A 20,144-nucleotide genomic window follows, 5' to 3' on the forward strand; every position below is an offset into this window, starting at 1 on the left:
GATGGAAGAAAGAGAGTATCGCAGCAGGAGGAGAGACAGTATTATTTTTTATTTCATATGGCTAGTCGATGGCGGTATGGGTGTCTTTAGGTTCTGAGTTCTGATAGCTATAAAGATCCCATCTACCATGGCTATGGGTACTCATAAGAGCTAAAATAGGCAAATTCGTCCTCAAACTTTCAGGTAAACATAAGGGTGAACTTCATCCCTCAACTCTTGAAAAGTCCAACTTAGTTCTCCAACTTCAATTTTCAATTCAATTTCATCCCTCATCCCAGCCAGACATCTAAGTAAGCATTCCACATCACTTGGAAGCATGGTCCACTATAGCAAATATCATATATACCCTTGTTTCAGTTAGCTTCCCCTTGAACTTACATCAGCTCTTCCTCAAGACCTTCCTAGACAAGCAGCAACAGCACAAGAAAGGCAGGCTCTCCCAAGCTTCCACCCCTAGAAAAGGATTGATCATTGAGGGAGTGAAGCTGCTCCGTTTCTGCTCTATCAACAATGTGTTTATGCTTATCCATCCGACTTAACTGTTGTTCATGCTAGTAGTTCTTGATAGTCTTGTGAGGTTATTAGCAATTTACTCCTGTATGGAGGGAACTTTGAACTTTTTAACCTATGTAGAAAAATACTAAGACCCAGTGGGATGACGTGTCGTGCAACGTGGAGGACCAGCTCAGCTCAGGTAAAGAATGAGATTAAATCAAAAAATAAAAGTTGAATGATTAAATTGGACCTTTTAAAAGTTGAGTGGCGAAGTTGGCCCTCAGAAAAAATTTAAGGACGAATATGCCTATTTTACTTTTAGAAATCATAACACGTGTGGTACAATAGTTTAGTTTATTAACCGGACACGCACGTGAGTAGCCCAGGCCCACAATCCAGCCTCTCAGGTTCATCGGGTCCACAGAAAATACTGAGGCAGAGTCCCACGTGCGAGCTGATTGCCTGAAGAAAGCCGAGCCTATGACCGGGGCCCCACTGCGCACCGGGCCTTTGTAAATCCCAAAATCCAAACCGCCTTTTCGCATTTCTCCAAAATTTTGCGTATAAATTTCTCTCTCCCCAGTCTACGCCGCACTCATCCACCCAAAGCCTCCCCCACCCACCTCGCCGGAACCCTAACGGCGGTCGCCGGCGCCGGGGATTGGCGGCGATCGCATTGCTGCGCCCCCCGATGGCGACCCACGCCTCCAAGTGAGTCGCCCCCGGCGCCGATCTATTTTGCCGCTCTCTTCGTTCGGCTTAGCCCTTGCGTCAATTCTGATGCGGATTTGGTTGGTCCGGTGAATCTTGTACCCGTTACAGGAGTTACCTATGCGCGGGCAGCTCATCGTTCGATGATCCCGACGTGGTTGAGGTGTCCCCGGCGGCCGCCGCGGCCGGGGGCTGGGCCTCGGGCCACAATAAGAGGAAGCGGAGCCAGGTGATGTTGAAATTGCCTCCCCCTTTGTTCGCTGTGCGTGGTTATGTTGGTATTGTTGTTACAGAATTAGGGATTGCGGTGCGTGTGGATGGTTGGTGCGTTTTTGTGATTGCAGCCGGATTGTACTGGGAAAAACGGTTGGTTTATGTGATCCTTCTGTGATGTTGAATAAAAAATGACTATCTCAGGTGGCGCAGAACTGAGTCTGTGTCTAGATACCTTGAAATTGGTCCGGTTGAGTAGTTGGTTTTCTGTGATTGTGCTAGGGAAGTAATAGGTTTTGATAAGGCCTGGTGATTATCTGATTGCAAAAGAGTTAATAGTTCTTGCATGAGTCTTGTTTGAATGAAATGTGGAATCTATGGTTAACTTTTTATTTGATGATCATCTTATTGATTGACTGGTAGTCAACCTTTGAACTGGTGGAGTTAAAGGTTTTGCAATCCATTCTCTAGCAAAAATAAATACATAAAAAACCCCTTGCCAACTCCCTGAACGATTTATTAGGAGTCGGAACTCTTCGAGACAATCAGCATGGGAAAGCAGAATTACATCATGACTTCTAAGTATACGCAAGTCTATTAAACTTCCTCAAACTAGGTCAGCTTCTTGAGTTCCCTAGAACAAAATAAGTTCTTGCTTCCCCTTACCATGTCTTTTTTTTTGAACTTATGACAGCCCTGGTCATCCATAGGTATACCATATGTATTTTCTGCATATCACAAAGGTTCCTCAGTTCCTCATATCAGGGTTCTGGGTGGTAATAGATCATGGCCCTAATGCCCCCCTCACCATCTAACTTGGTCCTTAATTATTCTTAGCTCAAAATTATACAAAATATGAGCCCGACCCTTAAGTTATTTAGGCTAAATTTTTAGGCCCTTTACCCCTACCTTTTTTTTTCTTCCCAGTTTACCTGCATTGCATTCTGTTCTGGAACAACTGTTGGGAAAAAAGATATTATCTAGAGGGCAAAAAATGTGGGAATTTCTCATTTGGGTTTCCATCATTTTGTGCCTTTCTGTTTTATCAGCTGAGTGCTGAATAATAGGGATTCTGTCCTAGACATATCATATATTATGCATGGTGTGATCAACATAATAACACATGGGCGAGTGATGACAGTGGCATTGTTGAGTGCATATAGGTGGAAGTTGTTCGCTGCTGGATTCCCTTTCTGTTATCATCTCTTTGTTCTGATGGCTAACTATTTTCATTGATCATTATGCTTGGCATATTAGTACTGTATTTTAGGTACGCAGTGTGAATGCAGAATTATATTTATGCTGCTATTTGACATATCACTCTTTTTAGAGTATTTGATATGGCAGATAAATAGCTTCTGAGCATTTTACAATTATACTGTACCAAAAGAATGTTGATTGAAGTTCTGGAAACTAGTCTGATTGATGTGTTTTCTTCTGAATTATAGGTTGTACCTCATGAAGTTATTGAAATTGATGATGACGACCCTGATGGAGTTTTGATTGTTGGTGATAAAACATCAGCGGACAAGAATAAGCAAACTGTTGTATACCCTATGGATTGGGCAAAGCATGGAAAGGTTAATTCCCTCCTTTCTTTCCCTTTGTCATACTACTTGCCTCTGTACCATGTCAATTTCTGACAGATTCTCTTCTTTGTAAATAAATTCAGAGTAGTCTGGTTCATGAAACTCCTGGCCCAAGCACATATGCTTCAAAATTTGCCAATCCATGGGTTGACCTGAAAATGTTTCAAGACGATGCAGTTTACACCTATTCTGATGACTACCCTTATGAGGGATTTGATGAAGACTATGCTTATGATGAAGATGAGTACGAAGATGACAGTTATGATGCTTCACTTGTTGAAAGTGAGTATAACTATAGTTTGTCTTCCAAGTTTGATAACTTGGGTATTCCTCCTTGTGTGGAGCCTTCCCTACCGTGGATGCAGAAGGCTGAGATTGCAAATAAGTCCAAACCAACTAAGATCGTGGATGCTAAAATAGAAGAAAAATACAAGGCATTTAAGCAGTTTGATACTGTTGATGATCATAGTGATCATTATTATTCTAAGCCAGAGTTAAGAAACGTCCAGGTGGTAAAAAAGGTAAGATTTTTTACATACCCTCTCTATCCCTCATTACCCTAATTTAGTTGGGTGCTAAAGTTCTTTCAACAGCCATCAAAAGACTGGGCAAAATGTATTCAGCACGAGTGGAAAGTCCTAAGAAAAGATTTGCCAGGTAGGTAGCTTGTGCTTTCTATACTCTGGTTCTATGAACGCTGGTTGTACTAGATTTTTTCATCAGTATGACTCTTGATGAACCGTGCAGTAGTGGAGTACATGTGTTTAACATTTCTATATTTGTACGGAAATTTATTAGATTATTAACTAGAAAGAGAAAATCTCAAACTTAAGGTAGTCCTCAGCCTGTAGTGCTACCAGGGTTCACATTCCCGGTGGTACTGTAGCGAAAACCGTTTATTTTTTAAAAAATTGATTTTTGTATTTTTAAATTATAAACCGAAAAATATTAAAAACCGGACCGGTTTTCACCTCCCGGTCATCACCGGGAACGGGAAATTTTCCCGGTTTTCGGCCTTCCCGGACCGGGAATGTGAACCCTGAGTGCTACCCACCTGGCCGCCACTAGCACCATGCCTTTGTTAGTATGACATATGCTTACTGTTTTTAGTACTTAGAAGGCACTCTATTCTTAAGGACCAATAATGGTTATAATTTACTTTTGAGAAAGATTTAACTTGGCCTTTTCTTCAAATTGAACCAGATACTATATTTGTGAGGGCATATGAGGATAGAATGGACCTGCTTAGAGCTGTCATTATGGGACCAGCTGGCACTCCATACCATGATGGGCTCTTCTTCTTTGACATTTACTTCCCTCCACAATATCCAAATGTACCACCAGTAAGATTATCTTGACTGAAGCAGCTTATCTCCCTCGATTGTTTTCCTCGTTTCTTCAGTTTGATTTAAGAATCTTGTATTGATTAGTTGATTCTCTACAGATGGTGAATTACCGTGCTGGTGGTCTGCGGCTTAATCCAAACTTGTATGCTTGTGGGAAGGTGTGCCTTAGCCTCCTAAACACCTGGACTGGCAGTGGATGTGAGAAATGGAATCCATCCAATTCAACTATGCTGCAGGTCTTGGTCTCCATTCAGGCTTTGGTTTTGAATGCCAAACCTTATTTCAATGAGCCTGGTTATGCAATGCAAGCTAACACAGCTCACGGGGAGAAGAAATCCCTGACATACAATGAAGATACATTCCTTCTATCATGCAGGACGATGCTGTATTCTCTTCGAAATCCACCGAAGGTATGCCTCTGTTCTTGTCCCAGTTATTGGAAGAGTACTTTTGTTTCTGTAATGATCCTGAACTTTTTTTGGAAACCAATGCAACCACGGCAGGTCTTCAACTGCCATGTATGGGACTTGACAAGTTAACTTGAAATATAGTACCTTCTCTATATAAAACTATGTTTAGTCATCTATGCTTATCGGATACAACCTTTGATAATTGCAAAATCTGATGTGAATGTACTTTCTGCAGAATTTTGAGGATTTTGTTGCTGGCCATTTCCGCAAGTATGGGCACAACATCCTTGTGGCATGCAGAGCCTACCTCGAAGGTGCCCAGGTCGGATGCCTTGCTGGGGATGGAGTGCAGGATGTCGATGAGGGTGACAAGAGCTGCTCAGTGAGGTTTAAGCAGTCGCTGAAGAGACTGTTTGAGGAACTTCTGATGGAGTTCACTGCGAAGGGTGCAGACTGTGACAAATTCCTCAACGAGAAGGCGGGAGCTGGGCCTTCCACAGTGGCAGCGGACACCACACTGAGGCTATAAGGCAGAGTCGGCTTGCGCCGAGTAATAATAATTTTGCCATTCAAGCTACCGCTCCTATTTTCAACCTGATAGGGGCCGCGTCAAGTGATGCCCGAGCATCTAACTGCTTCCTGTAGGTCGTGTATGTAGATATCCCTGTCTAGATCTTCTGGTAAAACCTAAGTGACATATCCGTGCGTTTAGGGGGGAAAGTATTTTTGCTGTAGCTATGACCCGCAAGGGTATTTACCCGCGGCGTCCTTGTCCGCGGCATGTGTTCATATAGGATTGGCGTCTCCATTTGGGTATCGAAATGAGGTTTGTCTGGTGGATCCTGCCTGATTCGTTCTTGGGATCTCCGGCCCGGTGTGACGGCTGCTGTATCTGTCCATTGTTTAATACTGGTATATATATCCAGTGGACGATGATGCTTATGGCTTTGGTATAATCACCTGGCCGTGACCACTTTGGGCTTAGCAGCTTTCTATGCTTCCGTATATTCTGCAGCACCTGCGGCTGATTGTCGCGGTATTTTTCCAATTTGCTGGGGAGAAAAAAAAAACTGAGGGAGCAGCTTTCCAATCTGAGGCAGTTGCATTCAGGAACCGGAACTGTGCTTAGATTTAACTTTTGTACCACTTTTTTTTTTGAAAAGATAGCAGGAGCACTGCTTACTTTGTACCACTTTTGAAATTCGTTCGAAATTTGGAAGAAGAGCCCTCCCATACGGTGCCCCGCTCGTTCTGCTCTCCACGCTGACCCGGGTGTTCTGCTCTCCACCCCGACCCGGGTGCACCGGACGAGCGGCCCACCTAAGGGCGTGTTTGTTTTCGCTTACGCGATGCGTTTCAGTCAAAAACACAAAATAAGCCCGCCAAATGGCCGGCGTTCGAGAACCGTACGTTGCAGAATAAGTGCTAGTTTCAACGTAAAGCGGGCTTCAAGCTGCGTTCTGCTTATGCGCAGCGCGCTTAATCTGGCCACGGTCCCAAACAAGGCCTAAAATCTACCGGTGTTCCCGATCGTGCTTTCTACGGGGAGCAGGGATGAAAACGTCCCGATCGTGCTTTCTGCGAGGAGCAGGGATGAAAATGGTAACGTATTGATCCGTTTCCATCTTAGAGGATGAAAATTGAAAGGAAAAAAAATAAATATGAATATTTGGTATATCCAAATCTATTTCCATACATATTTGATTTTTTTTCATCATAAGTTATTTTACTACGAGTTTGGTCTACCCCGTACTTGAATCACAAAAAATGCACATTTGTTTCACGCCTCCCCCCCTTTTTTTTTTCTCCTGAACTCGGCACGCTTCCATGACTGTGCCACCAATATGGGCGGATCCAATTAGGCAATTACTACCCCCACCAACTTATTGTCACCAGTGACCAGACACGCACCGGTATGATCTACCGAGTAAATGATCAGATCACACCACACCGATGGATCCATCACAAGACCTGGGCCATGTTTGCCTAAGGGTCACATCAACATGTTTGGCTAAGGGTCACATCAAAATTTCACAAAAACACGAATGCCTGCATAAAGTACTAAATGAAGTCTATTTGTAAAATTTTTTTAGGAATGTGTGTAAATTTTCGAGACGAATCTAATGAGCCAAGTTTCATCATGATTGGCTACAGTGATGCTACAGTAACCGCACCCAATCATCCTCTAATCGTGCGGTCAGATGCCTCATTAGCTAAAGTAACTGCTACAGTACCATAGTTGTGGAGGTAATTTTGTAATTAGACTTTATTTAATACCCCTAATTAATGGTCAAAGCATTATTTCTCTCTCATGAAAACGTTTTCACGCCTAAACCAAATATGGGCCTGAACAAAATGAGATGAGAGAAAAAGAAAATCCCATCTAGGCCCTGTTTAGTTCCCACCCCTTAAACCCCGTAAACGCCAAAAAAACGTAATATCGAAAATTTCGACACATGCATGAAGTACTAAATGAAGTCTATTTATAAAACTTTTTGCATGGATGGACTGTAAATCGCGAGATGAATCTAATGAGCCTACTGTAGCATCACTGTTGCAAATCATGAATTAATTAGCATCATTAGATTCGTCTCGCGATTTACAACTCATCTGTGCAAAAATTTTTGTAAATAGACTTCATTTAGTACTTCAAATTAGCAAGATTCCATCGCAATTTTTTTTACAAAACATCTAAACACGGCCCTAATCTAACCCAGCCCTAATCTAACCCAGCGATAGCTTAAACCTCCGAAGTCAAGCCTTCCGCGTTTTCTCCGTCCTCCCCGCCGTCGTCTCATTCCCCTTCCCCAAAACCAGATGGGCGAGGGGAGGAGGAGGCGAGATCTCACTCGCCGCTCCATCTCCGCCTCCCGGTCCCAAATGGCGCCACCACGCGCGAACCCTACCCACCACCCGCGCCTGGCCCTCCCCCTCATCATCATCCTGCTCCTGATCCCCGCCGCCCCCGCCGCCGGAGATACCTCCTTGTCCACGTTCTCCTACTCCCGCCACTGCCCCGGCCTCCCCGCGGCGGTCGACCTTCCCGCGGGCGACGGCCCCGCCCTCCCCACCCTCCAGCTCTCCACCGGCTACTTCTCCGGCGGGGCCCGCGCCTTCGGCCCCGAAACCTCCTCCCAGCCGCGGTCCTTCTCGCTCCTGCCCTCCTCCGTCGCCCGCACCGCCAACGCCTCGCTCCTCCACGTCTCCGCCACGCTCGTCGTCTCGGAGGGCCGCCGCCTGCCCCGCTACGGCCTCTTGGGCCGCAACCTCTTCGAGTACGACGGCCAGGCGCACAACTTCCGCCCTCGCCTCCCGCGCTTCACGGGGCGGCGCGGCTCCATCACCTTCGGCCTGGAGGGCTACTACTCGACGGCCTCCGGCGAGCTCTGCATGGTCGGCACCGGCTCCGGCCGCGCCGCCGACGGGAAGCCCGTGCACTTCCTCCCCGTCGTGCTCCATCTCGGCTTCCCCAGCCCCGCCAACCTGACGCGGCCCTTCGTCACCGGCCGCCTCGAGAGCGTCGACACCATCAGCCCCATCGAGACCGTCTCACTCGTCGCCTACGCCGAGGAGGGATACGCCTACGCGGAGAGCGCCTCCTGCCCACCGCCACCTGCAGGGAGGCTCGACGCGCTCCAGGTGTTCGAGGGTAGGAATTTCTCGTGTGGTCACCTCAGTTCAATGCTCAAACACCCGTTCAGGTTGGACTACCGGAGTGGCAGTGAGTCTACCGCATCCTCACTGGGGCTCCACCAAAGGTACATGTATGTCAACCGGCTGCAATGCAAGGATGATGGTGCTGTCCGTGCTTATGTGGCATTCACTGACCAGACAGAGGCATCAAGGTACAAGTACAACTTCATGCTGGGTGAGAAGGCGGTTGTGGCGGATGGGTTCTGGGATCGGCAGAGGAGCCGGCTTTGCCTCAAAGGGTGTCACGTGGTGAACTCGGGACTATCCCGTGCGGATTTGGCAGTGGGTGAGTGTGGAATTGGGATGAGCTTCTGGTTCCCAGCAGTGTGGTCATTACAGCAACGGAGCTTTGCTGCTGGTCTGGTCTGGAATACGAGTCTGAAAAGTGGTGAAGCCATCGCTGCAGGTTCTAGTTCAATCACTCCCAACTACAGGCCGTACAGGGGCAATCTTGCTGGTTTGAAGTATAATTACACTAAGGTGGATGAGGCTATGAAGCACTATGAGAAATCTGGATTGAACAAGAACAGGAAGGGAAAGTTCCCAGATATTAGTTCATACCGAGACTTGGTGTTCCGTTTTTTTGTGCAGAAAGGGGGCGGTTCTGGATATGCATCGCCTGTCACAATTGGGTCAGTGTTGTTTGATGGTAACTCCTTGGTGGTTCGAGATCCCTTTTCCCATCATGTGACAACCGAGATGAAGCAGAGACTGATTAATGTCAGTTACGACATATACTATGTTGGGAATTGGTCTCTAGAATCATTCCATCGTCGGCATATCTCTGCAGAGGGTGTTTACGATACTAAGACAGGCTCCCTTTGTATGATCGCTTGTCGAGTGCTTAACGTTTCATCAGATTGTGAAATTCTAGTGACTGCTCAATTTTCTTCTTTGGATGCAAAAGTAGCACAGCATGTGAAGGGGACTTTCAGAAGCTTGAGGAAGAAGACTGACCCTCTTTTCTTTGAAACACTGGACATTGCTTCATATGGGATGTATGTAGACCAAGTGGATGAATCAATATGGAGAATGGACTTAGAAAGCATCATGGCCTTGATCTCTATGACACTGGCATGCATCTTCATTGCTGTGCAGCTTTTTCATGTCAACAAGGTCCCTGAAGGACTTCCTGCCATGTCAATCACGATGCTTGTTGTTCTGGCTTTGGGTTACATGATCCCTCTTGTACTGAACTTTGAGGCTCTCTTCAAGAACAGTAGCAAACAGACCTTCCCGCTTGCAGGCGGTGGTTGGCTTGAGGTGAATGAAGTCATGGTGCGAATCATTACTATGATAACATTTCTGCTGCAGTTGCGACTTCTTCAGTTGGCATGGTCTGCACGGTCTGTGGATGTAAGCAAAGCTGAGTCATGGGTTGCCGAGAGGAAAGTACTCTGGATATGCTTGCCACTGTACGTCATTGGGGGAGTTATTACTTGGGTTGTTCACATGAGGTTTAACCACGGCCGAAGAATGCTAAGGCAGGTTTTCCGGATGAAGCCAGTTGGACATGCATTCTGGGAGGACCTTGTGTCTTATGGTGGATTAATACTCGATGGGTTTCTGCTCCCTCAAGTGATCCTAAATGCATTCTCGGATTCCAAAGTTAGAGCCCTTTCCCCAGGGTTTTACATCGGAAGCACCATGATCCGTGCTCTGCCTCATGTGTACGATGTGTTCAGGAGAAAGCATTTTGTGCCCAGCTTGAGACCATCTTACATGTATGCAAGCCCTCATGATGATCTCTTCAGCCTGGCATGGGACATTGTCATACCTTGTGGAGCAATACTACTGTCAGTGCTTCTCTTCTTTCAGCAGCGGCTTGGAGGTGCTTTCTTCCTTTGTTCTAAGAACAGGAAGACAAGGGAATATGAAATGGTTTCCACAGTCAGTTCTTAAGAAAAACTTAGTTGATTTGAAATGGTTTTTACAGTCGGTTCTTGACAAGCTCTACATCATTGTTGCAGAAGAACTATAGAGGGGGGTTTTACATGTCGACAAAGAAATAGCTGTTCCAGTTGATGTTTGTTTTACAAATGTGCTTGTTTGCAGCAAAAGTTACGTGCATGTATACCAAAGATGATACATAAATTGACTAATTGAGCAAGTTTTGGGCCTTAATTGAGCAAGTTTTGGGCCTTAATTTAGGATGCTTAATTACTTTTACTCTGTTGCAAGTTACTCTGCAGTATTCGGCTATTCGCATGTGTCAGCATCTCTCTGTCAGGGATGTTCATTCGCCTCCTCATATTTTGTGCACCAGATCAATTGGGGTTTTATCACACATTCACACTCCTTCGAATTATGTTCAATTTCGGTCTAAGTCTGCGTTTCTATTGTTTCGGTTCCTTTCCTGTGTGTAAGCTTGATGAGATCTGCTGGTCCGTGGTGGAAATCCTCATTTGTGACCTGATTGGAGATGGTCCTTGGTGGCACACACATATGCTTTGCTATCTTGTTGCACGGCGTCACACTAGCGTCCTTGAGGTAGCGAGACTCGCATTGCCCACCCTCCCCGAAAGCTCCGCGTGCGCAACTTCATGTACACGCGTAAGAAAGCTCAGGTCTGATTTGAACGTCGCGAAGCGCCAGACACGCGTAAGAAAGCTCAGGTCTGATTTGAACGTCGCGAAGCGCCAGACACGGCTGCAGACCATTTGACTTTCCAAGGTCAGGAAGAAGAAACTCGCATGACCGACCAGCGCCACGGTCGTTTCCCGATGGTCTCGCTGACTCCAGTAGGCTGATCAATTTACGAGGAACCAAACTTGCAGTTCACTGGAATTTCAAGCAGGCTCGGCAGCCACCCCAACTCTTTTCCCCCATGGACCATGGTGAATGAATCTGCCGATCGGTTGACACTTTCAGCACCCAAATGGCTAAATCAGTACTGTAGATGACACAGCTCCAAACCATTTGGTTCTCTAGAAAAAACGCCACATGCGGCTTAAAAGAAACAGAAAAAACACCACATGACACTGGCCAATCATAAGTCATAACCACTTCCATAAAAGTAAGAGGACGAAGCAGCAAGCCTCCAAACAGGCCCTTTCAGTCTGACACGACACACAGCTGCTGCACCCCTTCCTGGCGGAACGGCGGAGCTCCCCGCACACCACGGCCGGAACACCCCAAACCCTCGTGCGGTCGTGCCCGGCGCCCCGTTTTGGCCCGTCCCCCGCGTCGCTTGGCTTGACCGACCGGTAGCCTAGCTAGCCGCCTCGCGCTCGCGCGAGCCACGCCGCGATAGGGCGACAGCGACGAGGCCCCTGCGACCCAGTCAACCCGCGCAGCCCCCCCCCCCCCCCCATCACCACGTCACTCCACTGACGCGTCCCCCTGCCCACCGAAAAAATTGCAATATTAGGACTGCAAACATTGACCACTCGTGAATTTGCCACTCCCAGTAAATGATACGGTGGGACCATCTGTGCCTATGAAATGGTGGGACCAATGGCAAAACTGCAAAGACCAATATTTGCAGTCCCATTTTTGCAAATTTCTCCTGCCCACCCCACCCCACCCGGATGGCGCCCCACCACCCGCGAGGCCGCGACCTTGACCAAGGCCGCGCGCGCGCCTTGTCGCTGTCTCGCCATCGCCGCCTGCAGCCCGCAGGCAGGCTGATCCACGCCACGCCACCACACACACTCCCAGTACACGGCGACCAGGGCTCCGCGGCCGAGTCAGTCCACACCGCACCGAGCGGCGAGGCCGGCCGATGGAATAGTGCCGTGCCGGTGGCGGCGCAGTCTCCCTCCCTCGCATCACAGCGGCTTATAACGCCGGGAGCGCGCGGGGGCGGAGGAGGAGGAAGAGGGGCGGGCGCGACGATGAGGGGGCCCTCGGGCGCGCGGATGACCGCGCAGGGCGCGGCGGAGGCGGCCGTGGGCGCCGTCGGGTGCGGCTACGACCTCACGGGGGACCTCCGCCTGGCGCGCGCCAAGCCGGCGGGCCGGCTGTTGGAGGTCGACGCCGCGCCGGCGCGGGAGCTGTCCCTGCCGGGCGGGGCCGTCGTCGCGGGCGTGCCCGCCGGGATCGTCGCCGACAAGGGCGAGCGCACGCGGTTCCGCTCCGACATCCTCTCCTTCGCTCAGGTTCGCGTCGATCACAAGTCTTGCTGTGCCCTTTGGGCTGCCTTACCCTTTTGCCCCCTTAATGCTCGAGTTGAGCTCCCAGTCTGCCCCTGACGAGTGGTGTGTGCGTGCGTGATGGTCGCCGGTCGGCCGCAGATGGCGGAGCAGGTGAACCAGTCGCTGTCGCTGGCGGGGAAGATCCCCTCGGGCGCCTTCAACGCCATGTTCGACTACCGCGGGTGCTGGCACCGGGACGCCGCCGCCACGCGGAGCCTCTGCTTCGACGGCCGCTTCGTCGAGCTCTACAGCGTCGAGGCCGTGCGCGCGCAGCTCGCCCTGCAGGACCGCGTCAAGCAGGACCTGCCGCCCTTCTGGGATCCCCCGGCGCTCGCCGAGTACGCGCCCCGACTCCACCCCTCCCTCCTCCCGGCCGCGACGATGCGCGGAGCAAGCAAACTGATGCGGTCTCGCTCGCCGCTCTCTCTCTGTCTGTCTCTCTGCAGGTTCATCGACAAGTACGGCACGCACGTCATCGTCGGGGTGAAGATGGGAGGCAAGGACGTGGTGTGCGTCAAGCAGCTCAAGGGCTCCAGCCTGACGCAGAGCGACGTGCAGGCCCGGCTCAAGCAGCTCGCCGACGACAAGTTCTCCCACGACGGCGCCGGAGACGACAGATTAGCAGCGCACGGGCTAAACGTGAGTGTTCTCTCTGCTCCCGCGTGCACCTCGTCCCAAGGAATTTGGAGAGTTCATACCTGCCCCCGCGTGTGAAACGAATGAATTGACGAGGTCTTCTTGCGCTGCAGGGAAATTTCGGCCCCGGATCAGCTGCCTGGCAGTCGTTCAGATCTCCCGTCGTGTCCCACAAGGATGTAAGCGCTGCTTCGCCGACCGATTTTACTGATCACAATGCGATGGCATGGCATAGCGCCACCAATAGCCAGAAATGCCTGACCCTGCTGAAATTTTGGCAGGACGTCGTCTGCATCCACATCAGAAGAGGCGGCGTCGACAACGGCCAGGGCCACGGCAGATGGCTCTCGACGATCACCGCCTACCCGGACGTCATCTCGATGTCGTTCGTGCCCATTACTTCCCTGCTCACCGGCGTTCGAGGCTGCGGGTTCCTGAACCATGCGGTGAATCTCTACCTCAGATGTAAGCGTCTCTGCCGCGTTGCACTGTCATTTTTGGCGGTAAGTCTGATCGGAGCTCACTTGGGATTCAGTTCAGATGCCTGACCGGCCGTCCATTTCCTGCTTGTGGATTCAGACAAACCGCCGATAGAGGAGCTCCAGCAGTTCCTGGAGTTCCAGGTGCCGCGGCACTGGGCTCCGGAGTTCGGTGAGCTCCCCCTTTGCCTCCAGAGGAGGAAGAACAGCTTGCCGTCTCTTCAGTTCACCCTCATGGGCCCTAAGCTTCATGTCAATACTGCCAAGGTAGCCATCAAACACGGCAACGGCATTCCCTGTCGTCTTGATCACTATTCCTGTTTGGGGAACTCAAACCAGATCCTGTGTCATGCAGGTCGATTCCGGCAACCGGCCGGTGACCGGCATCCGGCTGTTCTTGGAAGGCAAGAAGAACGACCGGCTGGGCGTCCACCTGCAGCACCTGTCGGTGACGCCGAGCACCATCACGGTGGTCGGCGAGGCCGCGTCGGCCGAGGACGTGGCCGTGAACGAGCGCGACTACATCGAGCCCGTCAGGTCGCCGCTGCTCTCGCACGTCTGCACGGCGCCGGTGCAGTACAACGGCGCGCGGATCGACGACTGCGCGGCGATCGTGACCCGGGCGTGGCTGGAGGTGCGCGACACCTGCTGCCTCAAGAAGGTGCTCTTCCTGCGGCTCGGCTTCTCGGGCGTCGCGGCCATGAAGATACGGCGGTCCGAGTGGGACGGGCCCTCCGTCGTGCCCCGCAAGTCCGGCTCGCTGTCGATGAGGCTCAGCGCGGCGCTGTCCGGCGGCCTGGCGCAGGCGCCGCCGGCCCCCGCGGAGGAGGAGAAGGTGGAGGTGAACTCCGCCATATTCCCCAAGGGCCCGCCGGTGCCGCTCCCGGTCCAGAAGATGGCGAGGCACGTGGACACCACCGAGGTGATGAGGGGGCCCGACGACCAGCCGGGGTACTGGGTGGTCACCGGCGCGAAGCTGTGCGTTGAGGGCGGCAAGGTAGCGCTCAAGGTCAAATACTCGCTGCTTATCGCAGTGCAGGAGGACACTGACGTCTGAGGCTTCATTGCCGTTGGTTGATCGATGCCTCGGCTTCTCTGTTTTTGTGTGTGGTTTGCCTAGTGTTAGCGTGCAGTTCAGTCGTCCGAGTCGTGTAAATGGTGAGAGGGCGGAGCATGCTGCTTACAGATATGTTGTAGTTGTACAGAACATACAGAGTGCCTACAGAACTGGGTTCTGTTTGCATGCAAAGTATTTTTTTAGAGTATTGGACAAATAATACGGTTTTGCAAATTCTTTGGTTTTCGTAAGCTGATGGTTGTTAGGATGCAACGGGCCCTGCTAATACACGCTCGCCCCAGGAAACTAAATAACAAACGATTTCCGACAACCTGGTCGGATTCCATATATGCCTTTGGGGTTTCATTTCCTTTTCCATTTTGGTCCTTTGGGACGATTCCCTTTCTTTTTTGGGCCGCCCGCAGTAAATATAGCTCAGGTTCGAATCCTCAGATCGGTCTCCAAGTTGTACAACCGGATATCATTTGTCACTTATGTATAAAAAAATTATTGTGCTCCTTAATTTATTTATAAGTTGTATAACTTATGATGCACAAGTTGTCGAGCGGAAAAAACTTTATAACTTAATTTATGCCATGCTACATATCATATAACTTGTGAATGACAAGTTGTGGTCTGGAAAAAACAATATTGAAAACTTCTGTGACATATTACTTATGTCTAACTTATGATGTCAACCTGAGCTTGATACCGTGCGTACATAACTTATGTGTGTGTGACTTGTTTCTAAAAAATGTATAACTTATTATGCATAACTTTTGATACGCAAAATTTATGATGCATAACTTGTGATATGCAAAACTTATGATGCATAACTTGTTATACGCAAAAACTTATGATGCATGACTTGTGATGCACAACTTGTGATGCGGGCTTGTGATACATAACTTGTGATACGCAAAACTTATGATGCATAACTTGTGATATGCAAAACTTATGATGCATAACTTGTGATACACAAAAACTTATGATGCATGACTTGTGATGCAGGCTTGTGATACATAACTTGTGATACGCATGGCTATTTGTGGGCCCTATGTATTTACAATTTCCAAAATATTCAGAAAATCTCGGGAACAAAAAAATAGGCTGTGTTGACTATGTGGGCCTCCAGTAACACTCCACGCGCGGTCCAGCGGCGCAATAATGAGGAAAGAGAAAATTGAAAGGGAAGGCCCACGGGGGAAGCCCCGCGGGGGAGGCCCGGTGGCACCTTGTCGGATCGATTGCTAGCAACACAAGTAGCGTGCGATCGCACGATTGGATTCGCGGGATGCAACAAACCTTCTTATTTTAAATACTGTGGTGTTGTCAAAACCATAGTCTAAGTCTTTTTGGAGTTTTGAAAACGAACCTCTTTATTACATTTGCAAGATCAAAAGATGATTTTGATGTGTTGGTTGGTTGTTTTTTCTTTTGATCTTTTTTTTCAGCAAGGGCCATGCCCGAATTTCATTACTTTGTGGGTAACGAAATTACAAAGTCTGATTTTTTTTCTTTTGATCTAATTTGTGCGAGTAGCAAATTTCTTCTTGTTTAGCCATTTATTCAAGCGTCACGATGGGATCCAAATTCCAAAGCCGGCGGCCTATCCTGAAAGTTTAATTTTGCATTATCTTCACCCGATTGTATTATGTCGTGAAAAATTGTTGCACCGACCCTGCTCTTGGTGGTTCAACCATGGCATATTTATCATCACAAAAAAGTATATGCAGAAGTAAACTTTCGAGATAGGCCACTACTACAAAAACAATTTTTAAGTGTGGGTAAAAATCTATTTGTAGGGGCGGCTGCGATAACCGTCTCTGCTTTTCGCAACTACAAATGTTGTTTGCAGGGGCATGTAACGTGTCCGCCCCTAAAAACCTATTCCTAAAGACTCAAGGCACTAGCCGAGCTCAAGGTTGGTCCGCCCCCACACCCCCACCACATTAGGCCGGTCGAGACCACGCGCCCATGTCCGCGCCGCGCCACGCCGAAAGGGCCGCCCGCCACGCCACGCTCCCGCCATGCCAAGCGTGTCCCATGGAAAGAGAGAGGCGGAGAGGAGAGAGAGAGAGAGAGTTTGAGAGAGTTGAGGATAAAAATTGGATGGAGCACGGGAGAGAGATGAGATTGAATAAGATAAGATATAAGAAGCAGACAGGGTGGATGTATCCTGCTTACTGCGTTCAAAATTTGTAGGAGTGGTCTTGGTGTCATCCGCCCCTACAAACGGCTTCGGGGTCTTTGAAAGTTAGAACCAATATTAAAATAGCTCCGTGCCACCTTTAATACCGGATAAAGAGTAACCGGTACTAACCGTGTGCGATGAAAAGTCATTTTTATAGTAGTGATATATATATATATATATATCACTATATATATATATATATATCTTACAACAATCTATGAAAGTGGTATTCGAACATATCATCTATGTTATTAGAGACTATATTTATTGGGAAACTGCCGGAGATGCTCGGTTACGTTTCTTTATTTTCTTGCTGCGCTTGATCAGGGGATAGCCTCAAAATTTTCATTAGAGTAACGGGTTGACTTGAGTTAGTCCACCCTATAGATGGTATAAAATCTAAGTGTATATATACTTTTCCATTTTTCCTATCAACGTGGTATTTAATTTCTAGGCTTCTCCATTGCGAAACTGTAGTTTCACAAGAATCATATCACACGTATGGTATGGTGGTGGCCTTCCTAATCTTTCGCATTCTCTTACGTTCCAAAAACTAACCCGGCTAGGCACGTCCCACGCCTCCGACGTCTCTGGTTTCTATTGTTTGGCATTGTTACCTACTAGGTCTACTAGAGGTAGGTAGAATCCTTCTTGTAAATGTTATGTGTGCCATCTTGGTATTGTCGTCACACATGTTTGCCGTTTGCTTGCTCCTTGATCTCTCGTCGTGAGTGTATCATCTCTGATTATAGATATTTTCTCTTAATCTTGGATTATTGTTCTCATTTTTTCGTGAAGTTAACCCTGTGCGCCGAGCGTCAAGGTGTTGGAGAGTGCGAATGGCCAAGTGCTTGCATGCGTTGTCCGGTGAAAATGAGAAACAAATCCTGTGAGCCGTTGGATAGACTCGCTGAAGGCAACTGATTGAATCTGAGTCCTGAGTCCCGACCCGTCGCTCGCTCCACAAGTCTATATCGCTCGGTCTCTGTTGCCCAGCCTTCTCACGTTCGGCAGTGACTCTTCACGCGCCGCCGCCGCCGCCATCTCTCCCTCGCGGCGGCCGGCGGCGAGTTCAGCGCCTGCAAGGTGCGCCTCCTCCTCCTCCTCCTCCCCTCTCTCTTCCCTCCGCTTCATCCCCTCCCCATCTCCTTCTCCTCCTCATCCCGCTCTATTTCCTGCTAGGGTACTAGCAGTGGGGATGGAGTCGGCGCGCTTTCTCCTGATCGTCAGCCCCATCGCTGGAGCGGCGGCAGTCGCAAGGGCCGACGACGTGTGTGCGCCCATCGACTTCGCCACCACGCCCTAATGTGACACCCGCTTCTCCTGTGCCCGCCTCGACGCTTGCCACATTCAGCACGAGCGCGCTTGCGCGACCGGCAGGGCCGACGTTGTTGTCCCTCCGTTGATGGTGGCGGCTTCTCCCGCGCATGCTTCAACGCCTTCCACGGTAAGCAGAGCAACTCAATCGACCTCAGATCCATATCTATCCATGATCCATCGATTGTTGTCTTGATGAACTCTTGTGTGCTACTGCTGTCTGCTTTGATCGATTCTATGATTGACGAGATCTATTGAGATTAAGTTTGATGTACCTACATTTTTCACTTTACGGCTATGGTTGCATTGCATGTGTTTTATTCAGTGTTTAAAATAGCGGGCTATGATATTTAATGGTTGGTGTGTGTAGAGTCTAAGATAGGCTGTAGCGGGTTATTGCATAGCTAATCCATTTAGCGGTTATGTAAATACTATGTATTGAGAAATCGGTATCCTTAAACTTTACACCGACTTCCGAAAATCGGTACCAAAGTAGTATGATATGACTTGTTCCGTGTATCTTATATCCACACTACACAAATAAGATTTTCACCTAGAATCTATATTGAAACTCAACTCTTTATTCATCATAACTTAGTACAACACAAGACTATTTCACTCTTTATGCTGCTACCCTATCATGACACTACTACACTACATGGCAACCTTGTCGTCTCCTGCTTAAGACCTTTTATGCCATGGTATGGCAAGAGAGGAGGAGAGAACCCTATTTATAGGACACAATGGCTCATATGGTTTTGCCATGTGTCCATCTTCTACACACTTCTCTACAAAATATCTGACTCTAAAATTTTTCTCATGCTTATCTAACCATACAAATATCTAATTTCTAGAGTATTCTATATTTCACCATGAAACATAATAAACATGGTTCATGCATACTCTCTAATCTTCTAGAAACTTCTCACAAATATGTATTTTTACTTCAACACCATGCACAAATCTATGAGTAATTATGCATATGAACATGAAATCAAGAAAATTTCATGTACTGAAGTACGTCTTGGGCTTCATTCCCTCGATGGCGAAATACTAAATTTTGTAAATGATGAAGTTAAAATACTAAATTAACAATAAATAAAGATTAATTATATGGTTCAGCTGGCTAAATAACTCTTAATTTAGCGGCTATACCGTGATTTACCTGGTTATTAGCGGATTTAGCCTTTTAGAGCTAAAAGATGAATAATGTAGCTTTCTCCTCTCCCAAAAGCTATAACAAGCCATGGCGGTGGCTATAGCCGGCTATTTAGAACCTTGATTTTATTGTTTGCTTGCGTTAAAATTTATTGGAGGCTGTTGCATTGAACTAACTGCAGCTGCAAAACTTGTTTGATCACATCGGTTCAATATAAATTTCGTGCCTATCTATGCTGTTGAAGTATCTTTTGCATCATCCCACTGCTAGAAAATTCCACACTAGTACCGGGCGGGAATCCCATGTTAGTACCGGTCTCCCGTCCGGTACCGGCCAGTCGGTACTAAATGCGCTAGTATTTAGTACCGGTCAGAGCAACCGGTACTAAATGGAATGTTTAGTACCGCTCGGTATTATCAACTGGTACTAAATTTCTGGTCAAGTCACGTGTAGCTTTTTCCTTTCATTTTCTTTTCTCGGTTTCTTTTCCTTTTCTTTTCTTTCCCGCACTGCACCAGCCACCACTCCATTCACAATCCCATGAATCACAAGAATAACAAAAAACTCACAATCTCATGAACGACTTACAAATTTCTCATGAATTAGTTACTGATTTTACAAGAATATATGAACCACAATAAAAAATTTTACATGAATAAATCAGAGTTTCACAACAATCAAAAAAAATTCACAATCACATAAATCACAT

The 20,144-nt window shown here is 48.1% G+C and overlaps 2 protein-coding genes across 2 annotated transcripts; both read left to right on the forward strand.

Annotated features, from left to right (window-relative positions):
- The first annotated feature begins 1,033 nt into the window (after positions 1–1,033).
- On the forward strand, positions 1,034–10,603 carry LOC120667611. Its single transcript, XM_039947652.1, has 9 exons — positions 1,034–1,206; positions 1,318–1,435; positions 2,868–2,999; positions 3,092–3,529; positions 3,602–3,665; positions 4,212–4,351; positions 4,453–4,764; positions 5,000–5,290; positions 7,504–10,603. The coding sequence occupies exons 1-9, from the start codon at positions 1,187–1,189 to the stop codon at positions 10,357–10,359; spliced, it is 4,371 nt and encodes a 1,456-aa protein (XP_039803586.1). The 5' UTR covers positions 1,034–1,186; the 3' UTR covers positions 10,360–10,603.
- Positions 10,604–12,100: 1,497 nt separating this feature from the next.
- On the forward strand, positions 12,101–15,011 carry LOC120664678 (MACPF domain-containing protein NSL1-like). The gene is made up of 7 exons (XM_039943971.1): positions 12,101–12,557; positions 12,693–12,931; positions 13,040–13,232; positions 13,343–13,408; positions 13,511–13,694; positions 13,809–13,975; positions 14,064–15,011. Exons 1-7 carry the CDS (start codon positions 12,294–12,296, stop codon positions 14,763–14,765), a joined length of 1,815 nt encoding a protein of 604 aa, XP_039799905.1. The 5' UTR covers positions 12,101–12,293; the 3' UTR covers positions 14,766–15,011.
- The last annotated feature ends 5,133 nt before the right edge of the window (positions 15,012–20,144 follow it).

The sequence above is a fragment of the Panicum virgatum genome, chromosome 3N (assembly GCF_016808335.1).
Source record: "Panicum virgatum strain AP13 chromosome 3N, P.virgatum_v5, whole genome shotgun sequence".
Taxonomy (NCBI): Eukaryota; Viridiplantae; Streptophyta; class Magnoliopsida; order Poales; family Poaceae; genus Panicum; species Panicum virgatum.